This window comes from Capricornis sumatraensis, chromosome 9 (genome assembly GCF_032405125.1).
Source record: "Capricornis sumatraensis isolate serow.1 chromosome 9, serow.2, whole genome shotgun sequence".
Taxonomy (NCBI): Eukaryota; Metazoa; Chordata; class Mammalia; order Artiodactyla; family Bovidae; genus Capricornis; species Capricornis sumatraensis.
In genome coordinates, this window is record NC_091077.1 from 3,983,590 (window position 1) to 4,006,020 (window position 22,431).

Below are 22,431 nucleotides of genomic sequence, written 5' to 3' on the forward strand. Positions count from 1 at the left end.
ACCTTACACCTGAGCTGAGGTCCACCCTCTCCCTGCTCAGACCCCAGCCCACCCCCACCCCGACTTTGCCAGCTGAATGGATCCAGGAAGTCACTTTGGGGATTCTGTTTAAAGCAACTGAGCAGGAGGAGCGAGATTTCCGGGCAGACATAGCTGCCCCTCCTAGCTAGGCTAATTTCTCATGTTCTGGAAGAATTCCTGCTCCCCCACCCCCACCCCAAGCGTGTCTTCCATCAAGGGCAGACATACTCTTTAGGCTTGTGGAGAACAGGGACCCAAAGGAGCTTCTGAGCTGTCAGAGTAGAGACTGTACCCTTTGACCCTTCCTAGCATGAGATGTTCTTCAACAATTTTTGTTGAATGATTTCTCTCTGTGCCAGGATTCAAATATTTTTCCTCTTTCCTAATTTAGTCCAGAAGTTGGCCTGGGCTCACCAAAGCCTTGCCAGGATTTGCAAACAATCAGAGGCCCATGGGCTCCATTTCTCACCAACTTCCAAGAATGTTGGGGCCACGTGGTGATGGTAGGGAAGGCCGAGACAGGACAGGCGTGTTTTTTGCGGGTCTCGGGGATGATCCTGTGAACTGGCTGCAGAGCTGCAAACCCCCCAGGGGGAACGGCGCAGGCCCCAGTCCCTTTCACGTGTCTCTGGCTCTGGTTCCTGGGAAGAGAAACACACATCTGAAACTGGGCACGAAAGCTTGGTTCCCTGAAGCTGAAGGGAAGCGAGCAGGACTCCCGGGACAAAGAGGGCTTGCTGAGTTTGGGCCTGGCTGTAGCGAGGGATGTGAGGATGGGTAGAACAGGCTCCCGCTGTCGCATGGCAGCTCCCCAGGGCTTGGGCTCTGCCATGGTGTAGCCACAGCCGGGCGTCCCAGCACTGTTCCTGTTCCTCATGTTTATCTGTCTGAGAGCACAGCCTCATGAGCTGCCAGGAGGTATGACTGCCAGCAAATACAGCACTTAGAAGGGGCAGCACCTCAGATGCTGGTGGGAGCCAGGCGGAAGGCCTAATCCAGGTGTCCAGGCTGTGGACAATAGGGCGTGGTGGGGACTGGGGCAACAAGAGAGGCTACAGCCCTGGAGATCCCCTCCTAGGTTCATTTTGGAATGAACAGGTGCACCATTGTGAGCCCCCTCTCCCGCCTCCATGTCCCCTGAGAAGCTGGAAATCCAAATTTACATGAAATCTAATTACTTTTTAATGTTGGCAACAAGTTGAAATTAAGACCTCACACTGCACTAGTGAGTCGGAACATGACTGGCTGCTCAGCAGGTAGATTGTTCCTTCAGGCCTAGAAGAAAGGAGGCGACTGCCTGCCCTGCTGTATGCTGGGATGGGGCATAATTAGTACTACCTCCCAGGGCTGTTGGGAGCATAACTTGAGTTAAATACCGGAAAAGTGCTTAACAGCATGCTGGGCACACGGAGAGCCTGCCTTGAGTGTAAGCTGTCCCCAGTCTTGTATTTAATTGTTGGGCACTCTCAGAAGCCTGGTCTAAATTGGGCCCCATGCTGGGCACTGTGAGCTTCCCAGATGCGTGGATGCGTGCTAAGCCGAGTTTGCGACCCTATGGACTGTAACCCACCAGGCTCTTGAGTCCATGGGATTCTCCTCCAGAGGATCTACCCCACCTGGGCATCAAACCTGTGTCTCCTGTGGCTCCTGCAGATTCTTTCCTGCTGAGCCGCCTGGCCCCTGAGGCAGAGTTAACCTGCAGGGGAGCGTGGTGTGGGCTGGTGGTGTTGTGGGTGAGAGAACAGCAGGTGTAAAGGCTCAATGGCATCACCACATCACAGCTCGAGGCTGGGGCCAGTCAGAGTGTAGGATGCTGGGGCCAGTCAGAGTGTCGGGTGCTGGGGCCAATCAGAGTGTCAGGTGCTGGGGCCAGTCAGAGTGTCGGGTGCTGGGGCCAATCAGAGTGTCGGGTGCTGGGGCCAATCAGAGTGTCGGGTGCTGGGGGAGAAGCAGGAGTGAGGTTGGCAAAGCCTACTGTGCCAGGTAAGGGGCCTGGGATCCCAACATGCTATCGGTGGAGTCGTGAGGTTGGTTTGGGTTCTAAAGAGATAGAAACATCTTTCTTAGTGAGTCCAGGGCTCATGCCTTCTGTCGATACCATTCCAGACACCTTTCCCTGTGGCCTAAGGGGCTGAGTTTTCAAACACGTGTAAGGAAGTACTTACACGATGTCTCTCTACATTGCCCCAGTGCCCCCATGAGGTTCCCTTTCCTGGATAAGGTCACTGAGGTTCAGAGAGGCTGGGTGGCACGGCTGGGGCATGGCAGATGGGATTCACATACGTGTGTGCCCGGATGCTGGTCCTCTTCCCGCTGCCCACGGCCCTGGCTGTCTTTTCCATCTGTGACTCTCCTGGCGTTTCCCCGGGCTTGGGTCTTTGTCCTCCCTCTAGGGTGTGTTCAGCCCGTCACCCACTGACATATTCACTTCACCATATCTACAGAGCCCCTACTCTGAGCACAGGTCTAGGTGCTAGAAGCGTCATGTTAGCCGGCCTGAGGTCCTGCTGCAGGAAGTCACATTCCCGTGGGGGAGACGATAGACCACCTCCCTCCTCCCAGGGATGACAGTGCAGGCAGAGGACACTTTGATGGGGGGGGGGGGGGGGCGAGACCTGTCCTTCCCTCTGCCTCTTCTGCCCTGAAGTGTGAGGCTCTCTCCTGCCCCCAGGACTCCCCTGCACCTCCCTCCCAGCTCCTGGAGGCCTCCTGACAGGTGAGGAGGGAAGCCCCAGAGCAGCCTGTCCTTGGCCTCCCCTGGTGAGCTGGTGGTTGTCAAAGTAGGAGTGCAAGTCGCCATGGATGAGGAAGGCTGGGCAGTATCACTCCTTGGTGGCAGCTCTGGGAAGCGGCAGAGCTTGTCGCCCGCAAACTCCAGTAAGGAGGGGACAGCCGAGCCAGAAGAGCAGAGGGTGCTGCTTCCCCCCGGGCTGTCCCTCCCATCCGGGCTCCTCCTTGTCTGCCCCTTGTGCTGTGGGAGTTGTAGCTGAGCAGACCCCCTCTGCTGCCTGAGGGGTCCCTTGGTGGCATGTCTCAGGAGGGCTGAGTGCCCCAAGTTTAATGTCCGATTCAGAGGGTCTGGTTACCTGGTTCTGTTCAGCAGCTGGTGAAGGGTCAGGCACATAGTAGGGGTTGAGGAAGTGTCTTGTGAATGAATGAATTGATGAGTAAATGAGTTCTCGTAGGATGGCCAAGGTCCCACAGACTCCCATGGAACACAGCCTCTGTTTGTCCATGGAGGAGAAACCCTAGTAAATGTTCTTGTCCCGCCTTCCTTGATGCTCAAGGTTGTTTGTCTCCAGCAGAGATGCTTTGAGTCTCTAGGGTGAGGGATACGCAGCTTTAACGTCAGCACTTTCGCCCAGCGCTCTCCAAAGCCTTTGCCCTGTCCCGCTCGGGCTCGTCTCTCTGAGCCTCTGTTCCACAACAGGTAAACGGGGGCAGCAACGCTCCCTTGCAGGCTGTGGGAGGTAGAAGGTGGTGATGTGAGGAGGTGCCTGGCGCAGGTCTGGGAAGGCCAGAGCTGACCAGCAAGGTGCAGCCATCGTTTCTTCGCTATGATGCCTGTCAAAGCAGCCCCGCTCTTGTCCTTGAGAAGCTTGGCTCTCTTGGGGACACACTGGCCTTCCTTAGTGCAACAGGAAGGACAGGGGCCTCGGCAGCCTCCAGACACAGCCAGCGCCCTCTGCCTGGCTTGGGAGATCACCGTTGAGGTGAGTCTGGAACTGGTTTTGACCACAAATTGGCAAAGTGGCCAAGTTGGGGAGCGTGCTTTCTTGTATAGCCCTTCAGCGTGTCCCGGGAGGCACGGAGTGGGGCACGGAGCATGGGGTTGTGGCACAGCATGCCTTGGAGGGACAGAGCTGGCCAGAACAGCCAAGCTTGGATTGATCCTGAAGCTTTGGGAGCCAGCCGGGTCCTAGACACAGAACGCGGCAGCTAAAGATGCAGAGGAGGCCCCAGTTCTCAGTGGGCACAGACGGGCCCAGTGGAGGGAGGTGGCAGCTAACAACGTAACAACCAGTTGAGGCACTGCAGGCCACGGTGGGGCGGCAGAGGGGCCGGCCCCGAGGAGAGCAGCACCCGAGGGAGCTTAGCCCGTTCTGTGGGGATGTCCGCAGCTCACAGCAGGGTGCGTGGGGGGCAGCCGCGTGCGGGGGTGGAGCACCCGGGCCTGCCAGTGAGACGGGCCTGGGGGCTCCAGTGGGCGCCCTCTGACCCTGCAGTGCTCTGGGGCAGCTCCTCGCGTGTCTGAGAGCTCAGGCCCTCTGTCTTTGGCTCTGGGCTCCCTGCGTCACAGGGGATGTTCACCCATCTTCCCGGCTACCCATTTGTTCTCTGGTTCCACACTTCTGGGTCCCTGCTCCCAGCCTGGCCCAGGCAGTCAGCACAGTGCTCTGCCTGGGGACAGAGGGTGGCAAGGGAGCGCTGCTACCCAAACAGGTTCCCGTGGCGCCAGGCGCCGTGGGCTGCATGGACAGAGCGGCTTCGCACTGCGTTCGGGGAGGCTCCTTACGTTCCAGATGTTACGAATCATGCTGAGGGATTTCACTTTAGAGGAGGGATATGTTCACAGCAGACAGCTCTGTAATACTGCAGGAAGCGGTGCTCTGAGACTTCTGAATTTTGCTGGGAGATGGGAATTCCTGATGAGCCCCGGCTGTGCCAAAGGCGCAGGTGACTGTGAATGGCCAGGGTGTCCCCAGTCTCTTCGGGGTCAGGGCCTGCTGGGCGGACTGCTTCCTTCTTCCTCATCATGTGGGGGGCCCTGAGCCCCAGGTGGCGGTGGGGAGGCAGGCCTGATGCAGTAAGGAAGTAAGTAAGAGCTGGTCACTCAGTCGCGTCTGACTCTGTGCGACCCCATGGACTGTGGCCTGCCAGGCTCCTCTGTCCATGGGATTCTCCAGGCAGGAATCCTGGAGTGGGCTGCCGTGCCCTCCTCCAGGGGGTCTTCCTGACCCAGGGATTGGACCTGGCTGTCCTCCTTGTGTGGGAGACCCTGAGGCCCTAGTGGCAGTGGGGAGGAGGGCCTGAGTGCCTGCCCTGTGTCCTCAGACCCGGGCCCGGGCTCCTGACCTGGACTGCTCAGGTGTGCCGATCCCACCCGGTCCAGGCCAGGCGCTGTGATGACCCATCCACTCTGCAGCCTGTCCCAGCCCACAGCTGCCACCTCCCACCCAGCCGGCTAGACAGGAGCTTCTGGAGCTCACACACACCTCTCAGGGCTGGGGCGGGTGGCGCCAGCCGCTGTTGAGGCCACTTTACTCACAGGGTCCCCTCCCGTTTCTCACCTCCTGCTAGAGCCACCTGGGGAGGGGACTCTGCTCTTGCAGTGCAGTCTCATCCTAGGGGCCCAGTGGGCAGCGGGGCCCACAGCTCTCGGGATCTGTTTGACCCTGAAGGTGTGTGAGAAGCAGGAGCAGGGGTTGGGGGGCATAGCCTAGGTCTGCCTTCCTGCCTGTCCTCAGCCGCCTCCACTAACCTTCGTCAACCAGGGCGCTTGCTGCTTCCCTGTTCCCCTTCTTGGGAGCTTCCCAGGGGCTGTGGCTCCCGTCCCCATGATGGCATTTTCCGTCTTTCTTTCCTGGGGTCAAAGAGTGGTAGGGAATTAGAAGAATGTGAATCATAGGAAAAATGAAAAATCACTGTTTTCACATGCCCTGCCAGGGCCCAGCTGCTGACATTGGCGGGGGTGGGGGTGGGGGTTGGTTGTCATGCTCACGATCTCTGAGACTGGGGTGGTGGTGGGGGTGTCACATGGCGTCGCCAACAGGGCTTCCTCTGGAGGAGACTCCATGCCAGGCCCTGGGGCTCGGGTCAGGGAGGGCTGGGGAGCTCAGGGGACACAAGGAGGCTGCTGACACCCCAGGGCTCTCCAGGGCCAGGACTGCTGTCAGAAGGAATCAAGGTCCCTGGCTTCCCCCGCTCCTTCCTGTCAGCACCCTCCCCACGGACCTCAGACAGATCCTTCTATGTCCCGCGGCCTCCGCAGAGCTGTGCTTCCCGGGGCTGCAGCCTTATCCCCCGTTTGATGAGCCCTCTGGTGGTGAGTGGGAGGGCTGGGCCTCCAGCGTTGGTGTGGCTTGCCCTGTGGCGGAGCTGGCGGGGAGAACCCCAGGTCTGGGTCACACACAGGTGCCTGCTGAGGCCCAGCATGGGCTTTGGAAAACAGCCTGGCTGCGCACTGTGGTCCAAGCAAGCCCTCCCTGGCGGCCCATAGGAGAGCCCCCATGGGGCCAGAGAGAGAACTCGGGTATTTGACCTGTCATTTAATGAGAACTCTACTGAGTTCGAGTCTGTGCTGTGTGCCTGGGATTTTGCTGGATGCTTTAAATATAGTGTTGAGTTCCATTCATGGTAACAGCCTGAGAGGTTAGAACTGGTATTGCCTCCATGTCACAGATAAGGAAACTGAGGCTCAAACGGGCAAAATATCAAGCCCAAGTCACAGGGCAAGATGGCAGTCGAGCCCACCGTGGAACCCATGCAACCTGACGAAGTGACTGGAATGGGCAGCTTCTTCGAAGTAATCAGCACCAACATGGGCAATGGTTCAAGGCAGCGTTGTTTCTTTGTTTGCACAGTAACCATTTGTTGAGGCTCCCTCTAGATTCTGGGCATCGAACTACTTGCCTGGGAGTGGAGGAACCTGTCTCCACCCTGGAGACCTGCAGAGATGTCCCCAGGCCCAGCAGAGCGTGCCCTGGTGCAGGCTTGGGGACTGGGTTGTTTCACAGTCATGGGAGGACTCACAGTGGGGGGCCTGGGGGCTGAAGAAGGGGCTCTACCTGCCTCGCATTTTTGTGCGCGATACGATCTTAGCAATTCCTGTCCTGCTCATTTGCATTTCATGACAGTTTGATATTTTGAGCAGAGGCTGGAGTCGTGTCTGTTCTTGCTTTGCCTGCGAAGCATTTGCTGAGAAGCGAGCGGTAAAGAAGATCTGCAAAGGGAATGTTCATTCTCATAGTGAGACTGGGCTTTTGCAGCCCCATTTGTGTGTTATAAGATGGGCAAGAACGAAAATGCTCACTGGCAGCCCGCAGACTTTCTGCCCCAGCTTCTCCAGCACTCCCTTCACCTCCACCTCCACTGTGATGTACAAGCCTCCTCCTGGAGGACTCAGAGAGACCTTCTTCCCAGTCATGTCAAAGGCTCTGAGAAGCCACAAAGCAGAACTGGCTTGTGCCTGCCTCCCAGGCTTCACAACAGACTCCTCCAGGCCTGCCTTCTCCTCACTGGGTGCTTAGGCGCCTTAGCTGGCAGAGCTTGGCTCAGAGGAAGAGGTGGTAACTCTCCTGACGGTTGGGCATAACGGATGAGAACCCAAGCAGCAGCTCACCCCTGCCTGCCCCGGGAGGACCCCACTGCCTGGACCAGCCTCTCTGTCCTGCCCTGTCCTTCCACCTCGGCAGGGGAGAAGGTCACCTCTGCCCAGTAGCCGCAGGCCACCTGCCAAGGCTCGCTGGTGTCCAGGGTAGAAGTCTGCCACAAAGAAAGCCAACTTTTACATTATCACGCAGAGCCTGCATCCTTTCTTATTTTCTATTCCAGAACAGAAACTTGGCTGCACCCTTGCATAAGCAAAAGGTGCATTATAATATATTTCCCCAAACAAGAGAGCTGTTGGCCTCTCTCTGTGCAGAGAAGCCCTGCGGCTTGGATGGAGGTGAGTAGCTTCTCTCCAGCACGCAGGAGGCCTCAGGAGGGCAGGGAGGGTGGGCAGGCTCTGGGGCTCTTGGCCTGGCCTTCGGTCACGGCAGGGCACCGCAGGCCCTGCTACTGTTGCACTTGGGCCCGTTGCCTCTTGGTCCGCATTTCCCGGTTATTCCCTCGTCCACCCGTTCAAAACTGTTTACTGAGCATCTACTGGGTGCTCAGCACTGCTAGGGACACAGCAGTGAGTGAGGAAGAGGGGTGCCTCCCGCTCAAGTGCAGAGGCCGGTACAGGAGCAACTGCTGGTTTTTAAGTTTATTTTTAACACCAAAAGCTTTTTGCATTGGGCTGTAGCCGTTTAACAATGTTGTGATAGTTTCAGGTGAGCAGTGAAGGATCTCAGCCATACCTATCCATGTATCCACTCTTCCCCAACTCCCTTCCCATCCAGGCTGGCACATAGCATTGCGCCGAATTCCATGTGCTGTATAATAGGTTTTTGTTGGTTATCCATTTTAAATATAGCAGTGTGTACATGACCTCCCCAAAGTCCTTAACTATTCCTTCCCCCTGGCAACCGTGAGTTCCTTTTCTAAGTCTGTGAGCCTCTTTCTGTTTCGTAAGTTCATTTGCATCATTTTTTCAAACATTCCACAGGTAAGAGATGTCATATAACATTTCTCCTCTGTCTGACTTACTCCACTCGATGACACTCTCTCGGTCCATGCATGTTGCTGCGAATGGCCTTATTTCATTCTTTTTAATGGCTGAGTGTTATTCCACTGTCTTCCTTATCCATTCCTCTGTCTATGGACATGTAGTTGTTTGCATGTCTTGTCTATTGTAAACAGTGCTGCGCCGGGCCATATTTTTCTCCAGATAAATGCCCAGGAGTGGGATTGCAGCATCATATGGTAGCTCTATTTGTAGTTTTTTAAGGAACCTCCATACTGTGCTGGGAGCAACTACTTTTACGGGCTCACTTTGAGCAGGGGATAGTTGTGCTGGGGGAAGAGCATGCGAAACCAGAGATACAGCAAGTGCAAAGGTCCCAAGGAAGGGTAGGACTCCCTGTTTAAGAAGCTCAGACTGGATCACTGTGAGCAAAGGGGGCAACCTGGGAAGCAGCAGCGGGCTTCCTCCTGTTGTAGGGAGAAGGCCCTGGGCTGGGGTTGCGGGGTGCTCGCAGGGTGAGAACTGCCCTCCTCCTTTGAAACACATTGATTGCCCTTTGCTTTTTCAAATGCTTTTCTGGGTATTTCAAGAATCCAGAGGCTGGAGAGGGAATTACAGGTACCAACCATTGCCCAAGCAGGAGAAGAAGGCAGAGCCGTCAGGAGTGAGGGTTCCTGAAGGAAAGTAGCTGAAGTTGAGTTCAGAGAAACAAGCCAGGGCCACCTTTGAGAGGGCCCCACGTGCCAGGCTGAGGGCTGAGGGCTGTTCCTGAAAGCACTGGGGAGCCATGGAGGGTTTCAGGCAGAGGAAAGAGGAAGTCAGACCTTCTTGAGTGGCAGCCGCCATGAAGCGTGATCCATGAGGGTGGGAGGTTGGGCGGGACATGGGGCGGGAAGGAACTGCTTCCCGTCTGCCTGTTGAGCAAGTGGAATGGGGGTCGGGGAGGAAGGGGCATTGAAAGGGAGAAGTTGGGAAGCTGTCTTTGTGGCTTTTTGTGCCGTGTCCGTGAGCTCTCTGCTTGGCAGAAATATTGCCCCTATGTTCCTGTTACTGAGGCTCATTCCCGGGGGTCTTCATGCCACAGTGGGCCCTGCTGGGAGCATCCTGTGGGGAATGGGGTGCAGCTGGCTTTGCGGGGCTGTGGCAATTTCACAACCTGCTGAAAAGTTGGCGTGGCCCTTGGGGGCAGGCCAGGGTCCCCTCCTCCTTAGCACAGCCAGCCTCCTCCATGCCCCACAAGCCCTGCATTCTGCTCTTTCTGGTCCTGATGAATCACAGCGTGGGCACTAGGAGCTGGACGCCAGAGGGGGACATGTTTGCAGGCGTGAGGGTTTGGTCACACCGCCTAATGGGCAAGAAGACATGCCCCGCCAGCTGGTCACTGCGGGGTTCCCACCCGCTGGGGGGTCTGCGGGGGCCGGGCCATCAGGAGGGCTTGGGAGTGGGGATCCGGGTTGGGGACCACCTAGAAGCTCCAGCAGCTGCCAAGAGGGGCCTGTGCTGTAGAGAGGGGCTGGGGCACCCCCAGCTCAAAGCCCCGATTCCCGAAGAAGCAGGCTGTGTGGAGCTGTGTCCCTGGGGGGAAGGGCGGAGGCTTTCTAGGAGAAGCGGAGGAAGGTGCACCTGAGTGGCGGGCACCAGGGCAGGCAGGGCTGCGGCGCCCCAAGAGCAGGCCTGGCTTCCTTTATGGCTCCCTCCTGGGCAAGCTCTGGACGTGCCCTGTCCAGCTCCTCAGCAGTCCTGGAGGCCCAGTTGGTCTCCAAGGCCAGAGGCAGGGTGCCCAGCCCCACTGCCAGGAGCTGGTGGCCGGTGGGCAGCTCAGAAGATACAGCTGGGCCTTGTGCAGCAGCCCGACACCCCTGGCCCTGAGCGCCTGGCCCTCACCCCCAGCGGGAGGTGGGGCTTTGTCTTGCAGAGCTTGGCACCTCGTGGTTGAGGGTCTGGCCCCCTTCTGTCTGGAATCAGCAGTCAGGGTCAGACCTGCCCACTGTCCAAGAAGGACATAAGACTCCTTCCCCGAGATGAGAGTGGCCACCCTCAGCCCCAGTGGTGGGGCCAGGAGACAGGAGGGCCTTGATGGCAGGCTCTGGGTCAGCAACTGAGGTGGGGCCAGCCCTGCATCTCCTTCCTCACTCACGGGCCAGCCTCAGCTTCCTCATCTCTCAGGAGGGCTTGACACCCCTTCTTCTGGCCTTCAGTAGCTTTTGGGAGCATCAGAGGAGATAATTCTGTAAACTCAGCCCTGAATCCCTTCCAAACAGCAGGCTACCCTGCCACTGCCTTTGGGTCTCCAGGCGTAGCTATCTGAAGTTACCCAGACTTCGGGGACTTGAGTGACCCTGTCCCCTCCCAGGTCCCAGAGAGCAGGTTCAAGCTTTCTCTGCTTTCTTCTTCCCAAGTATCTGAACTGTTTTCACTCGAAGCATGACCTGGGAGTCAAGTGAAAGGTGTAGAGTGAAGCTTGCCATTCACCCCTGTCTCTGCCCCCTTTCTTCTCTCGTGCCCACCCCTGCTCCCTGCCCCAGGGGCAGCAGAACCTCCCTTTATCACAACCTTCTTCTGTTCTACACCACAACTTTTGGTCAAACTCTGTGAGCCAAATTGGCCAGGCTCTGCTTGTGAGAGAGAAAATGATCCTTTGGAGACAGACCAAAACAACAACAACAACCTCTCTCTTAAGAAAAATTGACTTTTAGGGTTATTGTCTCACTGTGGACCAAAACGTCGAGGTCTGGTTTGACCCTCAAAGGTGGGCGAGGACATCCGGGCTTAGAGGGTGCGCACCCTGCCACTGTGACCTCCTGGGGGCTGCAGGGTGACATGGCTTAGCAGCAGTGACAACCACAGCTTTGCTGTTTTCACCAGGATCATTCCATCACATACGTGTGGAAGTCTAGTCCTCACAAAGCGAGTTGAGACTGTCGTCTTGTTTTAAGGAAGGGAAGGCCCAGCGTGGGTGAGTTGGCTCCGTCTTGCCAGTCACAGCTTCACCTTGTTGGTGTGTGACTCGCAGGCCAGCATTCACTCTCTCCAGACTCATGCACGAGTTGCAGTGACCGTCCTGTAGGCTATCGGTCATTGCTTCCCTGGAGGAAAGCCACGTCGGGGCAGAGAAACAAATTATAATTGGGAAGTAGATTTGTGGGCAGGAGGCTTCCCATGGGGCCACACGTAGGGCTGGCTGGAGGCGTCCCAGGACCCCTCTGTGCCTCCCGTTGGTGCCACAGCAAGGGTGACAGTGATCACCAGGCTCTTTGTCTAGCATGCCCCACGTGCCTGCCCACCCCATCCATCGTGAGTCGATTTTACTTGCTAACTCTCAGATTTCCCAAAGGGTTTTCCTGCTGTTTGTAGGTAGCAATTTCCATCGCTCAGATAGAGATTCTAAAAGTTGGGATTCCAGGGGAGAAGGGCCCTGGCCTGAGATGACAGGGTGGACTCTGGGAGATGCATTTGGCGGGATCTGCCCTCCCCAGGGGAAGGTCAGCAGCCTCTGGGGTTTGGTCTGCACACAGGGGGGGCCTGCACGAGTTCATGCCTCCCCACTGAGTGATGTGAATTTGTTCTCTTGACAAGTGTGTCCTGAGTATCTGCTGGGTGTGACTGCATCCTGAGTGCTGGAGACACGCAGGGAAAATACAGAGAGAACTCAGGAAATAATGGGCCCTGACGCTTGCTGGGAAGCAGATGAGATCTGGAGGCTGGGCCTCCAGAAGAGTCAAGTTTGGTCAGGAAATGAATGGATGAAGGGGGTGGTAGCGAGAGCGCTGTTCCAGGTGAGAGCCTGAGAGTGTGTGAGGGTGGGGTTGGTGGGAGAGGGAGGCTTGGCTGGCCCTGAGCCCTATGTCAACCATAACCAGTGTTTCTGGAAGGCCATGCAGGCCACACTGTGGGGAGGGGAGGTTCCTCACCTTCCTTGTGCCGTGGACTCCTCTGACTTCTGGTGAGGTCCACAGGTACCTGTTCAAATAATGTTTGCAAATGTAAAAAATAAAATACACGTGTGTGCTAAGTCACTTCGATTGCGTCCGACTCTTTGCGACCCGATGGAGTGTTCATGGGGCTTCTCCAGGCAGGAATACTGGCGTGGGTTGCCATGCCCTCCTCCAGGGGATCTTCCCAACCCAGCAGATGGGTTTTTTACCACTAGCGCCACCTGGGAAGCCCAAAAAAGAAAGTAACAAATGATGAAATACAACGGAAGCCCACTGTGTCAGCTGTAGTTCCCAAAACAGATCACAGAAAGCACCTTTGTGATACAGCAATATCTGTTCTTAATTAGCACATTAAAAATTAGATCTGGGGGCCATCTAAAATGACTCCCCTTTCCAAGCTGTGATGAGTACAGATAATATTTCACAGTCACCGGCAGCACCTGTGGAGTGATTTCTACCAGTGACAGTGCCAGGACTGCCCCTTCTACGGGGGTCTGAGCCATGCTCACCCTGGCAGAAAAGGCTGCGTTGCAGTTAGCGGCTCCAGCGTTTAGCGTGGGCAGTGTCCACATCCCAGTGTGGGCTCTCGCTGGAGATTCCCTGGGGTGGTCGGAGGGGCTGCTGAGGAGACAGGGGCCGAGTCCACTCAGTGGCTGGCTGTAAGGGGGCAGGAGGAGCAGAGGGAAAGGAAGGGGTTGATTCAGAGCTGAGGGTAATGCCTGAGCGTGAAGTGTGGCGAGGAGGAAGGGGTGGGGTGGTGTGCCCGGGTTCTGCCCTGGGGCTGAGCTGGTGGCCATGCCATTCACAAAGCCAGGGCTGGTCTGTGAGCCTGTGGTTTCTGCTGACGTGTCCCTGGTTGCCTTTCAGGTCAACGAAATCTATCACGATGAGTCCCTGGGGGCCCACATCAATGTCGTCCTGGTGCGGATAATCCTGCTGAGCTACGGGAAGGTGAGTGGGCACTGCGGGCTGGTGCCTTCCAGACTCACCAGGGCCCCCACCTCTGTGGGATGAGTGGGGCCCTCCAGTGAGGCAAAGGCCCCCTCGAAAAGCCTTGACGTTGGCCAAAACCACCTTGCCTCTCCCCAGCTGCCCCGTGTTTCCTGTAAGGAACAAGGAACTTGTGAGCCGCCCCTACTCTCCTTTCAACCTCACTTTCTCTTTAAAAATTTAGGTTCAGGTTTGGTGAGACCAACAGCTCAGGAGGTGACTGCCATGGAAAAGCTGGGTTTTACCCACAGTTTCCGGCCCTGCAGGGCCCCACAGGGAAGCGCGAGGGATGGTCGGGAGGCCTGAGGGAAGAGAGGGACACTGTGGGTGAGCCCCTGCATTATGGTTTCCTCGGGAAGGACCAGGTGAATCACGGGTAAGCAGGCTTAGGAGTGGCCAGTGTGAATCATCTCAGCGGGCTCTGGGGAACCAGGGCTGCCTCTGAGTGCCTGGTACCTGGCCCTTGGGAATTTGCTCTGGGGATAATGGGCTGGAGTGTGAGCGCCCGATGAAGGAGATGGCTGGGGGCGTGGACTCTGCACCGGTTGGTCCGCATTTGAAGAGCATGTGCTTCAGAGTGAGTGCTTTACTGACTCTGGGAATTGGTTATCCCTGGCAGGGACAGTTCCTCCCAGGTCAGCGAGGCCCTGGATGTCAAAGCAGCAGAAACGCAAGGTTGAGATGCCCTTCAGTTTGTCTCCTGCCTGTGTCCTCAGCCTGTGTCCTCTTCTCATGCCACGTGCTGTTCTCACTGAGCACTCTTGCCCTTCTTACACCCCCTTGCCGTCAGACTTGAAGCCTTTTTCCTATCAGCATGCACAGGTCTATGCAAGCAGGGTTAGGAAGCCCCCGGAAGGAAAGATAACGGGGTGGCCTGAAAGGAGAGCTGGTGAGGAAGGAAGGAGCCTCGTGGTGCCAGGCCAGTGTGCACTGAGCCAGGCCTGTGCTAAGCAGCTTGGGAGCACTTTACATGAAATTAACTCAGTCCAAGGACAGAGGAGGAGGTGGAGATACGATGATCCCATTTCACAAGTAAGGACTGTGAAACTTACACCAAGGTTTAAGGCAGTTCAGTGGTGAGAGTAGCCAGTGGCATCTGGCTCCTTAGATTTCCCTGGTGGCTCAGATGGTAAAGCATCTGCCTACAATGCAGGAGACCCGGGTTCAATCCCTGGGTCAGGAAGATCCTCTGGAGAAGGATATGGCAACCCCCTCCAGTACTCTTGCCTGGAAAATCCCATGGATGGAGGAGCATTGTAGGCCACAGTCCATGGGGTCGCAAAGAGTCGGACACGACTGAGCGACTTCACTTTCTTTCTTTCTCTGGCTCCTTAGGAGTCCAGCTTCTCACTCTGGCAGCCAAATTCTGAATCCATGGTCTGACCTCACTCAGTATGAATAAAATCAAGTCATCTTAAGATGAAGCCGAGGCACATCAGGCATAGTAATTATGTGGAGGGTTAAGTCCTCTACTCAGAGGCAAAGTCTTAGTCTCACAAAATGAAACTGAACTGCACACCACATACAAGGCCTGCGGTACAGAAACGACAACGAAGGACTCCGTGATTGGACCAATGCTGGACCTTGAGCCCACTTTTCCTGCCTTGGGAGGTGTGTTACGCTATGGTGATGCAAGTGACCACTGCGGAGGATGGTAGTCATGGCCCCTCAATGTCCCAAGGACAGTGTAAAATGCAGACTGTCGGAACAAGGGGGAAATCTGCAAAAAACCTAAGTGCAGGAGTCTTTCATACCCTTTCCAAAACCTTTAACAGATGACATTCTTAAAGGCACAGGAGTTTCAGATAATACAATGCATATGCTTAGTTGCTCAGTCGTGTTTGACTCTGCAACCCCATGGACTATAGCCCACCAGGCTTCTCTGTCCATGGAGTTTTCCCCAGCAAGAATACTGGAGTGGGTTGCCATTTGCTACTCCAGGGGATCTTCCCAACCGGGGAACTGAACCCAATGTCTCCTACATTGCAGGCGAATTCTTTACCACTGAGCTGCTTGGGAAGCACAAATAGTATAATGGGTAAAGTTAAATTAGTTATATCATCTTTTCCCCTTGCTATACCTATGGAAAGATATGCCTCCTTTTTTGAGGAATCATAGAGTGAAGTCGCTCAGTCGTGTCCGACTCTTGGCGACCCCGTGGACTGTAGCCTACCAGGCTTCTCCATCCATGGGTTTCTCCAGGCAAGAATACTGGAGTGGGTTGCCATTTCCTTCTCCAGGGGATCTTCCCAACCCAGGGATTGAACCCAGGGCTCCTGCATTGGAGGCAGATGCTTTAACCTCTGAGCCACCAGGGAAGAGAACACTTTACAATTACAAACGTACTTTAGGTCGTAAAGAAAGTTTTAGTGAATTTCATACAGCGAAAGTTGTTTGGACTATACTCAGTGCCCTAAAACTAGATGGAGGAAACGGACATAGAAAAAGAATAAGTCCAGTCTCTCTGAAAAAAACAAATTTCCTGGGAAGAATACTGTTAGAGCCTCCATTGCAGACTATTGGGAAAACCAATCAAAATGAGAGTTCAGTTCAGTTCAACCGCTCAATCGTGTCCGACTCTTTGGGACCCCATGAATTGCAGCACGTCGGGCCTCCCTGTCCATCACCAATTCCCAGAGTTCACCCAAACTCACGTCCATCAAGTCGGTGATGCCATCCAGCCATCTCATCCTCGGTCACCCCCTTCTCCTCCTGCCCCCAATCCCTCCCAGCATCAGAGTCTTTTCCAATGAGTCAACTCTTCGCATGAGGTGGCCAAAGTATTGGAGTTTCAGCTTTAGCATCATTCCTTCCAAAGAAATCCCAGGGCTGATCTCCTTCAGAATGGACTGGTTGGATCTCCTTGCAGAGTACTACAGATCAAAACCTGTGGAGTGTGGCCAAAGCTGTATTCAGAGGCAGGCGCCTTCCAAGATCACACTGAGCGAATGAAAACAAGTTAACCCTCTATTCAACTCAGTGAGTTAGAACAGGTATTAACAACTACCCAAACCCCAAAACCTAAGGGAAGTAAAAATAAGGAAATAGTTTAGGAAAAGACAAAAATCAATCAAGTAGAAAATGGAAAGTAACAATAGGGCCCACTGAGAAGCGAGCCTTGGGAAAAGCAAACCTTTGGCATATTTAGTCTAGAAAAAAGAGAGGAAGCATAAACTAAAAGATCGGAAAGCACGCGTACAGTGCAGCCCACGGTGGGGTGCTTTTCCTGGCTGAAGGGAAAGCTTTGGGGGCAGTGGCTGCCCTATACTCGGCTGTTGGGAGATCTCTGCCTGGGCCTTTTCCCTACCCCTCCACCGTAACACCCAGGGTGGTCTGTGAAGGAGGGGCGTGCACACCTTCCTCTGCAGGTAAGCAGGCAGTTTGTGGCAGGGTGGTACCTTCTAGGCAAGTAGGCGCAGCATACAGCCGGGTAAGGCTAGGGTGACCCACGCCCAGTGATACAGTTCCAGCCTCCGTTTGCTGACACAGGGCTTTGGAAAGTCTGATGGGACTTGTGCATCCCCGTAAGAGCAGTCATCAGCGTGTTCCCTGCTCCTTCCCCTCCCTCCCCCTCCTCAGGCTGGGTTCCCCTTTCCTGGCCTGAGACCCCTCATTAGCATCCTTCAGCATCTGAGGAACTTTGAATCTGGTAGCATGAGGGACGGGCGTGATTATATCCAGCCCCCTCCCCACTTTTTGCCTCTGCAGAGGACAGCGGGTAGAAAGAGGAGAAGAGCTACCAAGTGGTCAGGACACTGAAAGGAAAAACTGGAGGGTTGTGTGTTGGTAACTGCCTACCAGTGCTGGTGACGTTTTGGTTCTTCTTTGGCCTGGGAACTGTCTGTCTCCTTCCCAATGTTGATTACTCCATGGAACAAAGCCTTGGTTATTTTACCTACTTCCTGACAGGCTTTGGGCTAAACTGTCCCCACCCAAAGATGTGTCTTCTTGTTTTTCTTTCCTTAAGTATCTCACACAGGTAGAAACTTGGTAGAGACCAGTAGAAAACCTGAAGGTAAGATTTTGAGAAACTCTGGGTCAGGGGCTCAGAAGGTCTTGGGAAATTCAGGATGTTTTGGGGAAATGGGAAACCCCATAATCATGTGGGAACTCAAGTGCTTCACTGTTTTCAAAGTTATCTTAAAATTACCTCTAAATAGAGAATCAGATAACCCGTTTTTGCCAGTATATTTTATTCATTTGCAAGGAATTATTAAGCAAAGATAATGCAATATCATATAAACAATTTCGGAATCTATATGTGTTCTAAAATCCACCCAGTTTCTCTTTCAGGCCAATATGATTCCTACATGCGAAGTTGCCAAAGGTAGCTTATCTAAGACAAAGTACAGACCTGTTTCACTTTTAAAAATAAATGTAAAAAATCCTGAGGCTTTAAGCCTTTCATTCAACAATGCATAAAGAGAAACTCCCCTCATGATTAAATAGGGCTTATTATAGGAAGGTGATGATTGTTTACTATCAGAAAGTCTGCTCATCCAATTTGCCACATCCGTTCGCCTAAGGACAAAGCTCATCGTCTAACAAGCACTTTTTGAGAGGTCGCACAGAGTCGGACACGACTGAAGCGACTTAGCAGCAGCAGCAGCAGCAGCAACGCGTCACGTGTTGCCGTGCTTCACTGTCTGCTCCCGGACCTCGGGGGCTGCTCTGGAGTGGAGGTGCAGACAGGAAAACAGTTATAACTGAGGGCTCAGGGACTTGGCAGGGGAAAGGCGGGGCAGGCCGTCCTTCCTTAGAGGGCAAGGCAGGTGACTGGCGGCGGTGACTTTTCAGCCACAGGGAGGGAGTGAAAAAGGGGACGAACCGGCACAGGGATGTTTCAGGTTAAAGGCAGGAAGAGGGCAGGCTGTGGGAGGGACAGGGGGCAGCTGACTGACTGAAGCGGACAGCGCAAGATGAGAAAACAGCAGAAGCTGGCGCTGAAGAAGCTAGCTGGAGGGAGCGGATCCTGAGGGCTCTGCACCTCCTGCCAAGGGGGTTGGTTTTCTCACTAGGGCAGTTTCTAGCAGGAGAGTAACATGGTCCGATTTGCATTTCTAAGAAGATCCCCGGGCTTCAGTGTGCAGAATGGCCGTGGGAGTGGTGGCTTGGGAGAAAGTGGGCAGCGTCAAAGGGAGGACAGTCGTGGGCTGTCCTGGGACCATAGCCACAGAGAAGGGAGAGAATTTTAGGAGGCCACCAGGAGGGGATGGGTGCCCTCTGGATGAAGGTGAAAGGACACTGAGCTTGTGCCTTGGGCAGCCTGCTAGGTGATGAGGCAGCCCCTGAGGTGGAGAGCACAGGAGCGGACGCGGCACGTGGGGGAGAAAGGCAGCGAGCTCAGAGGAGATGTGTTGGGTCTGGGGCGCCTTGTGCCATTCCAGGAGAGCCAGCCAGGGAGACACTGGCACGCGGGGCTGAAGCCTGGAGAGCAGAGGGGTGCATCCTTTGCAAAGGCATGGGTGGGGTACACAGGGGGGCACCCCGAGTCTGGGGCACCTGGCAAAGCCCAGGAGCCCCTGCTGAAGGCACCAGCAGGGCAAGGAGCCTGATCAGCTCCTTGGGAGCTGAGCGGGTGAGAACTGGTAACAGATGGTAACATCACAACCCAAATTTTATTTAAAGGTAGAAAAAGAAGCACATTGTCCCTAAAAGTGTTCTGCATTGCTAATTCTTAGGATGTTCTTAGATGTTTGCATAGGAGAATAGAGGGGTTCCACGGTCAAATGAGTCTGGGAAAGGCCTATACGGCAAAGTAAAACAGGTGTTTCTGACAACAAAATTTCTCAGACTTTACTATGAAAATGTGCCGGGTGAAGCTCTAAGAGGTGGGTCAAACACTCGGTTTCTCAAAATTCTTTCTCAACAGAACCCTTTTCCTCATGGAATCAACGTTCTACAGAATTTGCTTTGGGAAATGCTGCCCTTTTGAGACAGTTCCAGTAAAATGGGCAACAAGAAAGAGACACATAACTTTGTTACTGAGATTTTGGAAATTCTCAGTTCCATTCAGATCAGTCGCTCAGTCATGTCCGACTCCTTGAAACCCCATGAACCGCAGCACACCAGGCCTCGCTGTCCATCACCAACTCTGGGAGTCCACCCAAACCCATGTCCAGTGAGTCGGTGATGCCATCCAACTATCTCTATCGTCATCCTCTATCGTCTCCTTCTCCTCCTGCCCTCAATCTTTCCCAGCATCAGGGTCTTTTCAAATGACTCAGTTCTTCACATCAGGTGGCCAAAATACTGGAGTTTCAGCTTCAACATCAGTCCTTCAAAAGAACACCCAGGGTTGATCTCCTTTAGAATGGACTGGTTGGATCTCCTTGCAGTCCAAGGGACTCTCAAGAGTCTTCTCCAACACCACAGTTCAAAAGCATCAATTCTTCGGCTCTCAGCTTTCTCTATAGTCCAACTCTCACATCCATACATGACTACTGGAAAAACCATAGCCTTGACTAGACGGACCTTTATTGGCAAAGTAATGCTTTTTAATATGCTGTCTAGGTTGGTCATAACTTTCCTTCCAAGGAGTAAACATCTTTTAATTTCATGGCTGTAATCACCATCTGCAGTGATTTTGGAGCCCAAAAAAATAAAGTCAGCCACTGTTTCCACTATTTCCCCATCTATTTGCCATGAAGTGATGGGACCGGATGCCATGATCTTAGTTTTCTGAATGTTGAACTTTAAGCCAACTTTTTCACTCTCCTCTTTCATTTTCATCAAGAGGCTCTTTAGTTCTTCTTCACTTTCTGCTATAATATCATATGACATGAAACCAGTATCCAAGGAGAGTAGATAATATTACAATTGTTTGCTGATACTTATGTGCCTGGAAAGCTCCCGGCACAAAAAAATCCATTGGAAAACTTTTAGGGTTAAGAAAGGAGTTTAGTGACATGGCCAAATATAAGATAATTACACAAAGCCCAATAATTTCTGTGTAAACTCACAATGCCCCGATGTGCGCATGCCTGCACACTAAGTCGCTTCAGTTGTGTCTGACTCTTTGCGACCCTGTGGACTGTAGCCCACCAGGCTGCTCTGTCTATGAGATTCTCCAGGCAAGAATATTGGAATGGGTTGCCATGCCCTCTTCCAGGGGGTCTTCCTGACACAGGGATCCAACCCTCATCTCTACCTGCATTGACAGGTGGGTTCTTTACCATTAGTGCACCTGGGAAGCCCTACAATGCCCTGGTAGTAAAGATACCAGGGAAAGAAAAGTTCCATTTAGAATAGTAACCAAAAATACAAAATATCTGGCCTAGTCCTAACAAGACAACGTAAGACCTACATATAGGAAGAACATTGCACATTGTTAATGGGGCTTCCCTGGTAGCTCAGCTGGTAAAGAATCTGCCTGCAATGGAGGAGACCCCTGTTTGATTCCTGGGTTGGGAAGATCCCCTGGAGAAGGGATAGGCTACCTACTCCAGCATTCTTGGGCTTCCCTGGTGGCTCAGACAGGAAAGACTCCACCTGCAATGTAGGAGCCTTGGGTTTGATCCCTGGGTTGTGAAGATCCCCTGGAGAAGGGCATGGGACCCACCCCAGTATTCTGGCTTGGAGAATCCCATGGACAGAGGAGCCTGGCGGGCTACAGTTCCTGGGGTCACAAAGAGTTGGACATGACTGAGCAACTAAGCACAATGATAGGAAAAAATAAAAATACACAAAGAGACACATGCTGTTCCTTATGGGAATACTGGGCATTGTAGTAATGTTGATTTTTTTCCTAGATTAATAATTGGAAACCTGATGAAATGTTTCTGAGATTCATCTACAAGCATAAACATTCAAGAATGGCCGGGAAAACCTTGAAAGCCAAGCAGATAAAAAGGATTTACTACAAACACCTTGTAAAGCAAAAATAAGTAAAATCATACTATATTCGCATAAATGTTAACAGATCAACTGAATAAAATATATAACTCTGAAAATACCTCTCATAAATAAAATGGGGTAATATAAATGGAATGGTTATTAAGTGTTAGAATAAATATATGATAAATAGTAAATTAAATATCTCAGATGATAAATATATACCAGTAAAATTCAGCTATTTAAATCATACAAATCAAGAAGAAAATATTCATTGTCAAGGGGTTCCTAAGCGAAAATACAGTAGAAAGGGTTGTAAAGGGGAAGATAGATATATTTGAGTACTTAAAATATAAAATTGTCAAAAAACACCATCAAAAGGCAAACCACAATGAGGAAGAGCATTTGCAATATGGAAAAATACTCTAATATATGAAGAGTCCTGGGAAAAACAGACTTGGCAATTGACATAAGCAATTAACTAAAGAAAAAATACGTGTTGCAAAAAAAGAGAAAATATTGAGCTTTACCGTTAATCAATAAGTAAATCAAATGGTTTACCATTTTAAAAGCATCTAAAGATTTACTGCTGGTTTGGGTGAATGCAGCAGTACACTCTTCCATTTTCAAGTGTAAATGTGCACACATTTCTAGAAGGAAATGTGACAGTCAGTCACTTCCCTTTAAAAGGTTCTTCATGTTTGCCCCCAGTCATTCATTCCTTTCTGTGATTCTATTCTAAAGCAGTTAACAGCCTTGTGCATGAAGTTTTAGGCCTAGGCCAAAGGTCATGGCCTTATTGCTAAGTGTAAACAACTGGAAACAATCTAAACTGTCTGCCAATAAGGGTCTAGTTACATAAATTACACCACATCTCTGTGGTGGGTTATTCAGTTCAGTTCAGTCGCTCAGTCGTGTCTGACTCTTTGCGACCCCATGAACTTGGCCTCCCTGTCCATCACCAACTCCCAGAGTCTACCCAAACCCATGTCCATTGAGTCAGTGATGCCATCCAACTATCTCATCCTCTGTTGTCCCCTTCTCCTCCTGCCCCCAATCTTTCCTAGCATCAGAGTCTTTTCAAATGAGTCAGCTCTTTGCCTCAGGTGGCCAAAGTTATGGAGTTTCAGCTTCAACATCAGTCCTTCCAATGAACAGCCAGGACTATATCTCCTTTAGGATGGACTGGTTGGATCTCCTCGCAGTCCAAGGGACTTTCAAGAATCTTCTCCAACACCACAGTTCAAAAGCATCAGGTCTTCGGCGCTCAGCTTTCTTTATAGTCCAACTCACACATCCATACATGACCACTGGAAAACC

The 22,431-nt window shown here is 53.0% G+C and overlaps 1 protein-coding gene across 1 annotated transcript in view; it reads left to right on the top strand.

The window, feature by feature from the left end:
• The window catches only part of ADAMTS2 (ADAM metallopeptidase with thrombospondin type 1 motif 2), a 260,157-nt gene that overhangs the window by 163,593 nt on the left and 74,133 nt on the right, over positions 1 to 22,431 (top strand). Inside the window, exon 5 of the mRNA XM_068979734.1 lies at positions 13,156 to 13,239. Within this exon, the coding sequence (XP_068835835.1) occupies positions 13,156 to 13,239 (84 nt within the window). The remainder of the gene's footprint in view (positions 1 to 13,155; positions 13,240 to 22,431) is intronic.